General features: G+C 57.9%; 4 protein-coding genes across 4 annotated transcripts; 3 read left to right on the top strand and 1 right to left on the bottom strand.

Moving 5' to 3' along the window:
* The first annotated feature begins 351 nt into the window (after window positions 1-351).
* SDRG_12902 (hypothetical protein) lies at window positions 352-5,604 on the top strand. Its single transcript, XM_008618985.1, has 18 exons — window positions 352-598; window positions 643-735; window positions 785-883; window positions 932-1,069; window positions 1,116-1,214; window positions 1,266-1,388; window positions 1,434-1,655; window positions 1,706-1,822; window positions 1,869-2,012; window positions 2,059-2,235; window positions 2,281-2,382; window positions 2,424-2,531; window positions 2,575-2,724; window positions 2,768-2,872; window positions 2,920-3,018; window positions 3,069-3,164; window positions 3,205-3,483; window positions 3,536-5,604. Exons 1-18 carry the CDS (start codon window positions 422-424, stop codon window positions 5,537-5,539), a joined length of 4,332 nt encoding a protein of 1,443 aa, XP_008617207.1. The 5' UTR covers window positions 352-421; the 3' UTR covers window positions 5,540-5,604.
* Window positions 5,605-6,143: 539 nt separating this feature from the next.
* Window positions 6,144-7,970, bottom strand: SDRG_12903 (hypothetical protein). Its single transcript, XM_008618986.1, has 2 exons — window positions 6,897-7,970; window positions 6,144-6,845 (listed from the first exon to the last, which is right to left on the bottom strand). Exons 1-2 carry the CDS (start codon window positions 7,948-7,950, stop codon window positions 6,232-6,234), a joined length of 1,668 nt encoding a protein of 555 aa, XP_008617208.1. The 5' UTR covers window positions 7,951-7,970; the 3' UTR covers window positions 6,144-6,231.
* A 640-nt stretch (window positions 7,971-8,610) lies between these two features.
* On the top strand, window positions 8,611-9,101 carry SDRG_12904 (hypothetical protein; the record flags this gene model as incomplete). The annotated part of the gene is made up of 4 exons (XM_008618987.1): window positions 8,611-8,692; window positions 8,741-8,860; window positions 8,908-9,012; window positions 9,076-9,101. The coding sequence occupies 4 exons, from the start codon at window positions 8,611-8,613 to the stop codon at window positions 9,099-9,101; spliced, it is 333 nt and encodes a 110-aa protein (XP_008617209.1).
* A 433-nt stretch (window positions 9,102-9,534) lies between these two features.
* Window positions 9,535-11,102, top strand: SDRG_12905 (UDP-N-acetylglucosamine acyltransferase; the record flags this gene model as incomplete). The annotated part of the gene is made up of 12 exons (XM_008618988.1): window positions 9,535-9,576; window positions 9,623-9,652; window positions 9,697-9,806; window positions 9,855-9,940; window positions 9,987-10,102; window positions 10,162-10,220; window positions 10,267-10,482; window positions 10,536-10,589; window positions 10,636-10,699; window positions 10,759-10,847; window positions 10,896-10,998; window positions 11,043-11,102. 12 exons carry the CDS (start codon window positions 9,535-9,537, stop codon window positions 11,100-11,102), a joined length of 1,029 nt encoding a protein of 342 aa, XP_008617210.1.
* Between the last annotated feature and the right edge of the window lie 927 nt (window positions 11,103-12,029).

The raw sequence follows: 12,029 nt of genomic DNA on the forward strand, positions 1-12,029 counted from the left end.
CTCGCGGGGATGGTCTGTCACCGACGGCGTCGATACGTCGCGTCACTCGCCTCTAGCGATACGTAAAATAGGGTCCAATGGCACCTGGCAGCGTTGCATACGTGAGGTAGCACTTTTGTTAGCCCCAGCCCTACTAGAACGCAGCGGTTCAGACAGATAAGGACATAGGATGCACGTGAATCAACGCAAAGTCGATTTACGTTGAGCGCCCTCTTACTCGATCCTGTCGAGCTCCATTTTCGACCCTCACGCATGGTTGAAGCAAGCGGGCGAAACGCTGAGCGGGTGCCGTTGTTCGTTGTCGCCTGGCTGAGCTCACGTGCCGTTGGCAGCACCGACCAATCCAACAACGTTCGAACAAGCGGGTTTTTCGAAGTGGAACACGAGCGCCACGACCACACACAGCGCAGGCCACATTCTCATGCACGTAAAAGCAACAACGTCCTCGCGCCTCTCCGAGACGGACCAGGACTCGGATGAAGAGCGCTCGCGCAGTACCAACCTTGCAGAGCTCCTTTGCCGCGGCAAACACAATGTCGTGCTCACTCACCTTGAGCAAGTCATCCTCGACCGCGACGCGCTCATGGTCGAGTATGAGGTGCCTCCAAGCACCATGCCACAGCAGGTCTTAGGTGGGTGTAGGGCCAACCACTCTTGCACTGGGCGGTTGCTAACGGGCATGACGACGTTATCGCGCAATGGCTTGCGCGCCCCGAGCTCGCACTTGACTGTGATGTGCGATGTCGGATGCATACAAGAGCACGCATGTGACCCACGATATTAGACTCAAATGCGGCTCGCGCTCACAGCGATCAAGCGGTATCGACTGTCGATCCTAAAGCTACTCGTGGTGGCAACTCCTGCCGTGCTGACAACGCCCGCGGTACGTCATATTCGTCAGCTTCACACCGCATAAGGTGCATGGCATTAGCGGCACCTCGACGACGACGAGTTTCTTGACGTCGTTCAAGGAGACTCGCTTGCGCATGTGGCGGCCCGCGTGCGCGCCAACACGGAGCTCTCGTGGCTTGTCGCACACTACCCTTCGTTCTTGGCGGCGCAGAATCAAGTACCACGACCTTGGTACACGATCGCAGCACACCGGGTGGTGCTAGGCAGGGGCGACGCCGCTCCTTGTTGCGTGCGGCGCGCAAAACATGGGCGGTGCACTGCTGCTCGTGTCCGCGGGCGCCGATGTCCACGTTGTCGACAACGTACGCCAACAACAAACAGATCATGGGTACAATATCGTCGTTGGCTTGTAGGACGGCAACACGGTGCTGCATGCGGCGATTGCCTCGATGGACCCAAAGTTGGACGACCATGTGGCCTTTGTGTCGCGGCTCCTCGTGCGCTGCTATAGCGTTTCGCTGGCCATTCGAAACGCGGTGCGAACTCTCTGCGCGACGAAAGTGGAGACTATTGTCTTATAGGACGGTTTGTGCGCGTCCGAGTACGCGGACGAGAGCGACGACATGTTGACGTTGCTGGAGAAAGAGACCGAGTTACAGACCTCGTACCCACTTCACTGCATTGCTCGTTGTAACGACGCCAGTGCGTTTCAAACATGGCTCTCCACGATGCTTGGGCCCGGAGACAACGACAAAAAAGGCCAAGTCGACGCGATAGCAACGGCGCTGTCTGTCCCGGACATGGTAGTTGCCACGACAATATTGTACCGACGGGATTTTGAAATTCGAAATAGGACGGCAAGACGGTCGCCATGCACGCCGTCGAAGCCATCGATAGCACTGCACCGGTTCAAGTCGCGGACCTACTCTTGCGCTATTGCACGCGGCATATCTTGACGCTACAAGACATGGTATCGCGGGCGTCCGACTTGCCGAGCGTTATTTTGGTGCCTGTAGAAAGAACGTACCGTCATGGAATGCCTCTTGGAGAAGGACCTGGTCTGCACCGAGAACCTCGACGGCGCCACCAACGAAGCGGCGCTCAAGACACTGCAACTGCTCATACACATCAAGCGACTACCGCTCGACTATACGCGAAATGTACTCGTTTACAGATCGAAACATCCACCCGATTCGCTTTGCGTAGACCAAGGTACCGCAGCAAGGCGCGCCACCGCGAACGTGCGCGGGCATCTGCCTCTCGGCGCGCAGGGCAAGCGACGCCAACCTCGCACGCCTCGCCGCCGAGAAGAGGTGGGTCGAACTGCAGCGCCAGCTCGACGCCACTTCCGACATGGCGACAATCAACGACTTTGATGCGCACGTACGGCCCACCGCGATCGAATAGTACCTCCTGGAAACCTACTAGGGACGTACCGCACTGCACTACGTCTGCGCGTATGGCCACGACGGCCTCTTGGCGCACCTGCTGCTGCAGACCAAGCTCGACATTGCGATCAAGACGCGGCTTGTAGGTCCCCCATTTTGATGGCTTGTCGAGCTGTGTCGTAGACGGACCAATCGGCGCTCTTTCTTGCCTTCCTCGCCGACCATGCGGCGTGCGTACGTCTTCTTCTCCAAGCCGGTGCGCACCACGAACTCGAAGCGACCTTGTTTCCGGTACAACCACTTGTGGAGCGGTCGCTCGACCGTTGAGAGATAGGCTCAGATCGAGCAGCTCCGTCAAGAGGCGGTGGCTAATATGTATGCAAGCCAAGTACTGCGATGCGACAGCTGGAACCTGGAGCGCACATGCCCCGAATACCATCGTGTACGCCTCTTGAGCGTGAACGACGCAGAGCAATGCCTGCAGGTATTTAGTCGACGCGGCTTCCACGGACAAGCAGTGTCTGTAGGCGAAAAAGACAGCGCTGCACATTGCGACTGAGAAACAACTGCCCACATCCATCGTCGAGCAGCTTTTGGCCACCAAGCGCAGTGACGTGAACGCGCAGTCGACGGCAAGATGGATGCAATATGGCAGTCGTCTTCATGCCTGTCGCTGTAGGAAGGAACGTCGGCGCTCATGCTGGCGGCTGCGCACGGCAACATGACGCACCTCGCGTTGCTCTTACGGCATGGCGCCGAACTCGATCTTGTGGATACGGTACGATAGCTAAAGACTCTTGAGTCTCCACATTGGGGACACTGTGGTAGAACGACTCTACAGCGGTACTTCACGCCGCGGTGCATGGCCATTTGGACGTTGTCGAGCTGCTATTGGTGCGCCGCGCCGACCTCGATCCCAAGCAGGTACGTCTTGGTGTACACCTAACCCTACCTTGAAACGTAGGATGGTCGCCCGATCGTCGAGAGACTGCGCGCGATTCTACGGGGGACACTCAATGACGAGCATACCCCGATTCTGCAGCTTCTCGAGAAGGAAGAGCGAGCACGAGACAATTCGCAAGAGTTTCGGGACAAGCGCGCTTTGGCGATGATTACGAAAACAACCGACGACGTCTTTGCAGATGACAACTTTTCGCAAGCCATTCGCTGCAACACGACGCTGGGTCCGACCTTTCTCGATGATTGCGTGAGTCTCAGTCGCCACGAAGCCACGTTTTCAAACGTATATTATACCATTTGTTGACGTTTTGGCTCATGCCCCGCTACTTGTGTAGCTTCTCCTTGTCTACGGCAAGAGTGTGCAAGAGAGCCCGCTCCGCGCGGTCCTTCAGTTAAATCTGTCGGACCCGGACGCAACCTTTGCGACGCAGCAAGCGTGTCTCGAGCATCCAGCTTTTCATCGCGTCCTCGAGATCAAGTGGATCCTCTTTGGCCGGCGGCTCTACCTCCAGCAGCTGCTCATGAACCTACTCTTGCTGGTGGCCATGACTACATCGTCCATTCTTCCCAACGACGAGTTGCCACCGCCGATCGTCTACAACATGGGTATTTCAACCCTGATATTTGTGGCCGTCGGATTGCTGGTCGTTCAATGCCTTCGCCCTCAGGTCCTTGCGGCGTATGCTCGGCTCAGCGACAACAAGTCTCTCTTTGATGGAGGTCTCGTCCTACTCGCTGTCGTCGGGACCGTCTTGCTGGTCGTACCCGTGCTTTACGCCAGCCAAGAACTGCGCATCGTCGACTGGTTCACACCCTGCAACAACCTCGTCTTGGCTCTCTCGACGCTCTACTTTCTCCATATTGAGCTTCAGGAAATGCGCGTAAGCATGGACGCCTACCTCTCGTCGACGATGAACCGCGTGCAACTGATGAACTACACCGTCATCTTGTGTGTCTTTGTTCCGATTCAAGTCGGCTGGATCAGTGTCAGTGACGACGTCCAGGTCGGACTCGGCGCCGTCCTCACACTCGGTCTCTGGGTACTGTCGCTTCAGTTTCTAGAGGTGATCTCGTCGGCCAGCTACCTCTTGCCCATGATGTCGGACCTCTTGAGCGACATTTGGAACTTCTTCATTCTCTTTGGCGTCTTCCAACTCGGCTTGACGCTGACCTTCTACCAGCTCTTTCGAGGCCACGGCGACGACGCCTTTGGTAGTCTTGGCCAGTCGTTCATGACGACCTACTTTGTGGCATTTGGTCAAGTGCCTCTGGACTCGCTCAGCGTCTTTTCTGCCTCTGACAACTCGAGTTCGAGTCAAGCGGCCATGTACACGGGTGTCGCTCTTCTCATGATGCTGCACTCGGCGATCGTGGTCGTCGTCTTACTCAACGTCTTGCTGGCGTTGATGAACCAGACAGTCACGGGGGGTCTCGAGAAGGCCAAAACTCGAGCGTTGATGAGCTATGCGCAGTGCATCTTGCGGCTCGAAGGCGCCATGCACCTCGACAACGCCGAGACGACGGCGCTCACGCACGTCAAGGACGCATCTGGGAAGCTTGTGCTGCATCCGATCTTCTCCGAGACTGTCCCCCGGGTCAACCTCGTGCTGACACCAGACCAAGTCGAGACGTTGCAGCGCACGGGGGCAAGTCGCATGGCCTGGCTCGACCAGATGCGGCATCTGGACAAGGTCGTCAAGGACCAGATCGGGTTCGTGGTCGATGGCCTCGATCACGTCAGTCATTTTACGGATCTCAACGTCCACGAAATCTTTGCGCGCGAATTTGAGTTGCTGGCGACTGCTCAACAGCAGCTGTTGGACGCGATCGAGATGGCACGACGCAGCCGCGGCTACTTCAAGAAGGAGATCCTCGCCAAGCTCGAGAAGCAAACGACAAAGAAACTTCGGGAGCTCTCGATGCAGCTGGTAGATGCGTGGACAAAGGACGGGTTTGAGCCCTCCGACGACCATGACAAGTGCGCGATGCTCTACCAGATCAACCAGCGGACGACATTCGAGGCGGTGGTCAACAAGACAGTGAGCACGATCGCAGCGGCGGTGTCGGATGCCGCTACGAGGAGCTTACCGGCTGTCGACACGGAGAAGGAGGACCTCCGGCGTGATCTCTCGCAACTGCAGTCGTCGATGGAAGCAATGGCCAAGCAAATGGAAACCATGCTGGCGCAGCACGCAGCCATGATGACGCAACAGGACACGATGCTGACTCACCAAGACGCAATGCAAGCACAACAACGGGAGCTGCTCTCGCTTCTGACCAACACCGAGTCCCGCAGCACGTCCCCCACTGCGTCCATACAACGCGTCATGAGCATCTAGTATCCGAATATAATTTGTGTATAGCTCCTGGCAGTACCCACGTCCTATGCTGTTAAACATACAAGAGGCTACTTGTGGTCTATATCCTGGCAACAAGGTGCCGGCGCTAGCGACGGTAATGCCGCGTGGAGCAGGACGCGCTACGCCTCGAGCTGGTCGGACGGCGCGAGGTAATGGCCAAAGACGCGGAGGCGGCGAATGGAATCGATGACGCAGCAGATGAAGTCGATGGCCAAGCAGCTCGAAGCGGTCCTCCTGCTCCTCAGCTGCCCCGAGCCGACGCAAATACAACCCTTGCCACCGACCACCATGCTGCGCCGCATCACTCGCCTCTAGTGTGCTATAGGACAAAGGTTGCTCCAATGTAGCGAGTCGTCCAGGAGTTGCGAGTGCGCTGGTGCAAGCACCAACTTGAATATTTGATACTTGAAACCTTCCATACAAAACGCCTCGCCACAGCAGCAGGCAACCGCCTATGCTGGGAGAAGTTATCAGATCTGGGTCGAGCGTGTCAGATCTTAGAGCCATCATGACTGGACTCGCAGCACAAGCACATGCAGGCTGGCGCCAGAATACGCGCTCGTGGTGAAATGGACAGCTGCAATGCACAGGGAGAATCAAATACTGCATTACACAACGATATAGTGTGAGATAAATAAGAACACGGTGGACGCTACGATAAGACGTCGTCGTCAGTGGTGCCCGTTGCCCATGAAGAAGTGCATGTTGCTCGTCCGATCGGGCGTGAAGCGCGTCTTGAGTACATACGGGACGACCTCGCTCATGGGCACGACGAGGTTGAGGTCGGCGATGTGACAGCTCGGCGCGTCTCGAAAGAAGAAATCCTTAAACAGATGCATGTGTGTCTTGGACTTGGCAGGTTTCTTGCCATTCGCACGCAGGACGTCGTGCTCGACCATGTAGCGCTCTTTGGTCACGTTGGAGATGAGAATTTGGCCGCCAAGGCCTGCGTCGCCGACTTCGCGCGCCACGAGCTCGTTCAAGCCCGAGTACGTCATCTTGCCGGTCGTTGGGTGAATGCTGTGGATCATCTCGCCGTCGCCAAGGTGGACCGCCATGCGCACGCGGAGCCCGCGAAAGATGAGCCGCCCAAAGATATCGGTGACCGACTTCGCACTGCGGTATTCCTCGAGCTCCTTGGGCCACGGCAGCGCCATGAGCGCTCTCTGAACGCGAATGCACCACGAGACCGCGTCCGAGACGTTGTGAAACGCGAGCTCGAACGCGTCGCCGGCCGTCGTGATCTCGTAGCCATTGTAGCTTGCCACGTGCTGCCGAATGCAATCTACGACATTGCAGTTTGAGGATCCCGAGGATACAGTGTGAATGGCAGTACCATCGTGGAGCGACTGGGCTTCGGTCATCGCATTCGGGTTCCGGGACCAGAGATACGTCGAGCTCTCAATGTCCGTGTTGACAAAGACGGGCTCAAAGACGGGCGGCTGCGTCGGGTCGTGCTCGTCGCCCGACTCGAGGTCGCTGTGCCGATTGCCCGAGTGCAAAAGCTGCTCGTGCATGTCGCGCGGCAGCACCGGGCGCAAGATGCGGATGCAGCAGAGGACGCTGCCGCCCATGCTGAACGCGTTGAAGAAGCCGCCCGTGTAGTAAATGCTGTTGGTCACGTAAAAGATCTCGGCGCCGGATGCGCCAAACGGCTCCTTCACGTCCCACTGCAGCGCCAAGTCGTAGCCGAGCGTCACGATGAGCGACGGGAGGATCGTGAGCGTATAGACCGTCAATAGCACCTTGATGCGGTACGCAATGTGGTCGGCGGCCGGGTCGATAAAGCCATGGCGCTTGCGGTTGAGCCGGTAGATCTGCACGATCGTGTAGAGGAGGTAGAGCATGGCAACGGACGCGCCAGCCGTGATGAGGTATGTGCTAATGCGCAGCGCGCGCTCGACCGCGCTGTCGTCGCCCGACACGACGCAGCCAACGTAGACGGTGATGCACGCAAAGAACGGGCCGTAGACCGCTCGCTTGTAGTACGTGATTTGCTGGCGTTCGCGCAGCTCGGAGCGGCTAATGGCCTTGGTCACGAGCCGGCGCATCTCGTACGCCGAGAGCACCATCCACGCAGACGTGAGCACCATGAAGAGGTCGCCGCCGATCGTGACAAAGCCTTCCAGCACGCGGTTCGAGTCCGTGTACGTGCGGTCACCGGCATTCGTCGATGGCACGCGGCCATAGCCGAGGCCAATCGCATAGAGCACGAGGCGAAAGCCGTTCCAGAAGCTGTCGCTAAAGAAGATCGAGTACGTGACGAACTGGACCGCCGAGTTGCGCGTGTAGCGGGCCTCGAAGGCCGCGAAGATGGTCGCCACGGACGTCAGCAGCGAGATGCTGAGGATCACGACGTACGTGACCATCTTGCTCTCGTCGTCCGTCATGCCAGCCAGGTCCACGCCGGTGCGAAAATAAATAGAAATACAAGCCCGTACCACCGAGCTTCGAAAATCGAAGCGACATGCAATTCAATTCGTTTCACGCATCTGCATACAAAATGCAAGTCATAATAAAGATAAGGTATTGTATGTTTTTAGTGGACCCCCTCTTCTTTTTTTAAAGAGGTCCCTCGTGTATCTATGCTCATGTTCCGGGAACGATCGCGATGTGGTTCTCAGTTCAGCGCACACTGGTTCCGACGCAAATGAGAGCTGCACCCAAGTACTATGGGGCTGTCGACAACGCATACGATATTATGTGTCCCTCGCACTTGGCCATCAGAGCCAAGGCGGCAGGTACATGTAGGTGGACAGTGCAATTTATTTTTTTGGCGGCAAGTGTGCAACCGGCCGCTGTCGCTGGCTCGAAGTGGACTCGATCGACGAGGCGTCGCACACACACGGGCGCTGGCCAGTGCTTTCTTGGAAGCGCCAGCGCAACGCACTGTACTGATGTTTGGTTTACGATCTCCGTTGCCCAGACATGTGACACACGCCCCATGTGTCGGAACCTTTTATTTACCCACCCCCTACTTGTCGATGGGGGGCCCGGGGCACCACCCTCACTTTCGGTGGCCGCAACAACGACACGACGAGCAGACCAGCATGGCGAGCCCCGACGACGTCCGCGAGCTCGCGCGCTACTTGAGCGAGAACGTCGCCGTGTACGTGGGCATGGAGCTCCAAGGTAGACGTACATCATGGAGGCTGGTGGCGAATTAGGCGCGCGTGCTAGGCTCGATGGAGCGCATGCAGCTGCTCAACAACGTGCTCGAGAAGCTTTGTGACAAGTACGATGGCATGAAGGCCGAGAGCGCCTCGATCGTCCAGTTTGCAGCGCAGATGAAGCAGAATGGTACGCGCCTCCTGCTCACATGTTGCTTCTTCACGTCGATCGAGTAGAAAAGGCCCTTGCCGGCCACATGCAGAGCATCGACGACGTTGACGAGGAGCTCACGGAGCTCGAAGACATGGTCGACCAGTTGCAGCTCTACGCCGAGCGTCTCCGTACGTATTGATGCTACTTGCATCGATCATGCTCATCGTGTCGTCCTGGACGATCGTCCGTAGACAGCAAGTTCGCTGCGATGGCTTAGCCTACACGTGCTTCGCCAACGACCCATGTAGTATGTCTGACAGTGCTGCGTTGCGTCTTGACATCTACTTCAAGCAGGCTCGCGTTGGCGGAGACCGGCATGGACGCATCGCATGCAGCGCCGAACGCCGAGCGGAGGACGTCCACATCGCAGACTTGTCAAGCTGGCTCGTCATCGATGCATCGCCACCAGCCGTGCTCGCGCAAACATGCTATTACAAGCGGTTCGAAGCAGTCGCCATACTATCGAGTCCTTGCAGCTGTGCAACATGGCGCCAGCATTGTCTGGCCACCGCCCACACCCAAGTGCCATGGAATGGTTGGGTGCATTTAGCGTTGTGGCAGCTGACCTGTAAAAATGCATATTTCGGACCTCGGCGGTTGGGCCAATCAGTCGACGCATAGAGTTTCGCGAGATCATCCGCAGGACGGGAATGCTGCGGCCGCTTCAACGGTTCGCGGGCCGCGCCTACGCGGTACGCGTCGCCGCCTGCCGCCAACCGTGTGCTCACCTCTGTCTAGTCGCACGCACATGTTGCCGCCCACGCCCACGTAGGCCAACTGTCTCATCGGCGCCATCGTTCACGCCAGCGTAGGCGCCGCCTTCAGCGTCTGCCGACGGCTGCCACGAGCGGCTGCTTGCCCTCCAGGCGCCTCTCACGCTGCCACCTCTGCCAACGTACGCAGACGCGCCGCTCGAACCAGCGTACGACGCCATACACCAGTTGCCGCATCCTGTACGCTCCATGCCTAGAACCGTCCACGCGACAGCGGTCGTGCACCCGGATGCCCGTCTCGGCGCCGGTGTCGAGATCGGTCCTTTCTGTGTCATTGGTCCCGGTACGTCTCTCGATCGAGATGCATGCGCCGCCCACCCGAACAATAGACGTCGAGCTGCACGAGCATGTTGTCGTCAAGGCTCACGTCGTCATTGATGGTCGCACTCGCATTGGTGCTCACACCGTCATCCATTCGTTTGCATCCATTGGTGGCGCGCCGCAGGTACCTCACAGACGCGCTTCTCCGCTCAGATCTTATTGTTTTCGATATATCGCAAATAGGACAAGAAGCACGTGCGGGGTCTCTCGTCGCTGGAGATTGGCCACTCGTGCATCATTCGGTAGGCGTCGCTTCGTCGCCATTGTCTCTGCAGGTAGCACTGGTAGCGAGCACGTGACCATCAACACAGGCACAAACGATGGTACGACGCGGGTTGGCGACGGCTGCTGGGTCCTCGCCTCGTCGCATATTGGCCACGACAGCTATGTCGGCGACGGCGTCGTGCTCTCGAACGCCGTCTGCCTCGCCGGCCACGTTCGCATTGACGATTTTGCGATCGTCGGCGGCCAAGTCGGGATCAAGCAGTTTGTGCACATTGGCTCGTACGTGCTTTTTGCATGGGAATACCGTGACGACGCGGCGTCATCCTTTGTAGACTCGCGATGATTGGTGGCCAGAGCGCTGTTGACGGCGACGTGCTACCGTTTGGGTAGGTTTACTACGTGGTTAAAGTGGTTTTGACTTTCATTGTGTAGGCTGGCGTTCGGGAATCGGGCCAAGCTCACAGGGATCAACCTCGTGGGCCTCCGACGACGGAATGTATGCGCTTGTTTCTTGTGTATCAAGATACTATCAAGATGCGATGATGGGACGTGTAGGTACCGCGGCTCGAAATCAAGCGGCTGCTGCAGACCTTCCGCTACATGTATGGTCTCTCGTGCCACAACGGGTTTGCACCGCCCTTGCCGTACGAAGCCACGACTTGCCTTGTTGACACACTGATACTTTGATACAGACTGCCGCCCCACGACTGCATCGTGGCCCGTGCTACTGCCGCGCGAGCGCATTTTGCGTCGACGACCGAGACCAATGTCGACATGCAGCGTCTCGAGGCCATGGTACACGCTGCGTTCTCCATCTTTGACATGACGTGGCAGCGTAGATGGCGTTTGTGTCGTCGTCGCCGGACCGCGTTCGGTCGGCACTGTGCATGCCAGCCTAAGCACGCGCCAAGACACGCCTTCTTCTTCCGACATGTTGCGCTCGTTGCAAAGCCGAGGAAGGCACATCGAGGATTGCAGCTGCATTCGGTGGGTGTCGACTGCGCTCCAATGCAGCACTTGAGTGCTTCCACTGCTTTGGCTTGAGGTTACCTTGAACCAGCGACCGATGGCCAGCGGCCGCCGTCCGCACCAGTGCGGATATCGATGGCGCGGATCACGACATTGCAAGAAGGAGGATGAGCGTGCGAGGGCCAGCGCAAGATGACGTATCTGGTGAGGTTGGCTTCCATGCTTTTCGTGGTGACGAGGGGCCATCATCGTCGAAGAGACGCTCGCCTGTGCTGGTGTGTGCGGCGGTGGTGAGAGAGAAGGGTTGTCGGGTCGGCGCGACGCAGCGAGCGTCACGGGTACATGCATTGCGCGATCATGAAGTGTCATGTGAGGCAGCACGACGCCGCAGAACGCCTTGGACTCTATGCGTCCTCGTGATGTAGGTGCGTGTGGCATGGCGCTCACGCTCATTCTTGCGGACATGCTCGTCAGTCGCTTCATTATTCGCGCGCCGTTGGGCAACGCAGATGCAGACATGACGGCCGAGACTCGGGCTCCGACTGGAGAACCCAGTGCGACTCGACAACGGTCTCTCACAGGTGTGATACCGCGACAATGAACTACGAGGCCGAGTACGACGGTCTGAGCACGGGGCACCAGTTAGCTCAGCGACTGGCCGTGACGCATCCCACGGGGAGCATGCTGCTGATGCAGCAGATGAAGGGTGTCTTCCTTGTCCACAAGGCTCGCTTGCGGATGCTGCAAATCCAGGTGCGGGAGCTTGTTGTATGTGGACATGAGAGTACTACCCTTGCGAGCTCAACCAAGCCAGGCATCACTTGTCCAAGCTCGCAACCGACGACTGTAAATCGTAC

This window comes from Saprolegnia diclina, assembly GCF_000281045.1.
Source record: "Saprolegnia diclina VS20 unplaced genomic scaffold supercont1.53, whole genome shotgun sequence".
Taxonomy (NCBI): Eukaryota; Oomycota; class Saprolegniomycetes; order Saprolegniales; family Saprolegniaceae; genus Saprolegnia; species Saprolegnia diclina.

What these genes read in the sequence shown, in the direction of transcription:
- SDRG_12902 (XM_008618985.1), top strand. Translation starts at nt 422, where the DNA reads ATGCACGTAAAAGCAACAACGTCCTCGCGCCTCTCCGAGACGGACCAG. An exon ending in CGCTCATGGTCGAGTATGAG is followed by an intron (nt 599 to 642) that starts GTGCCTCCAAGC and finishes AGGTGGGTGTAG; the next exon opens with GGCCAACCACTCTTGCACTG. An exon ending in CCGACCTCGATCCCAAGCAG is followed by an intron (nt 3,165 to 3,204) that starts GTACGTCTTGGT and finishes CTTGAAACGTAG; the next exon opens with GATGGTCGCCCGATCGTCGA.
- SDRG_12903 (XM_008618986.1), bottom strand. Translation starts at nt 7,950, where the DNA reads ATGACGGACGACGAGAGCAAGATGGTCACGTACGTCGTGATCCTCAGC. An exon ending in AGCCCAGTCGCTCCACGATG is followed by an intron (nt 6,846 to 6,896) that starts GTACTGCCATTC and finishes GCAATGTCGTAG; the next exon opens with ATTGCATTCGGCAGCACGTG.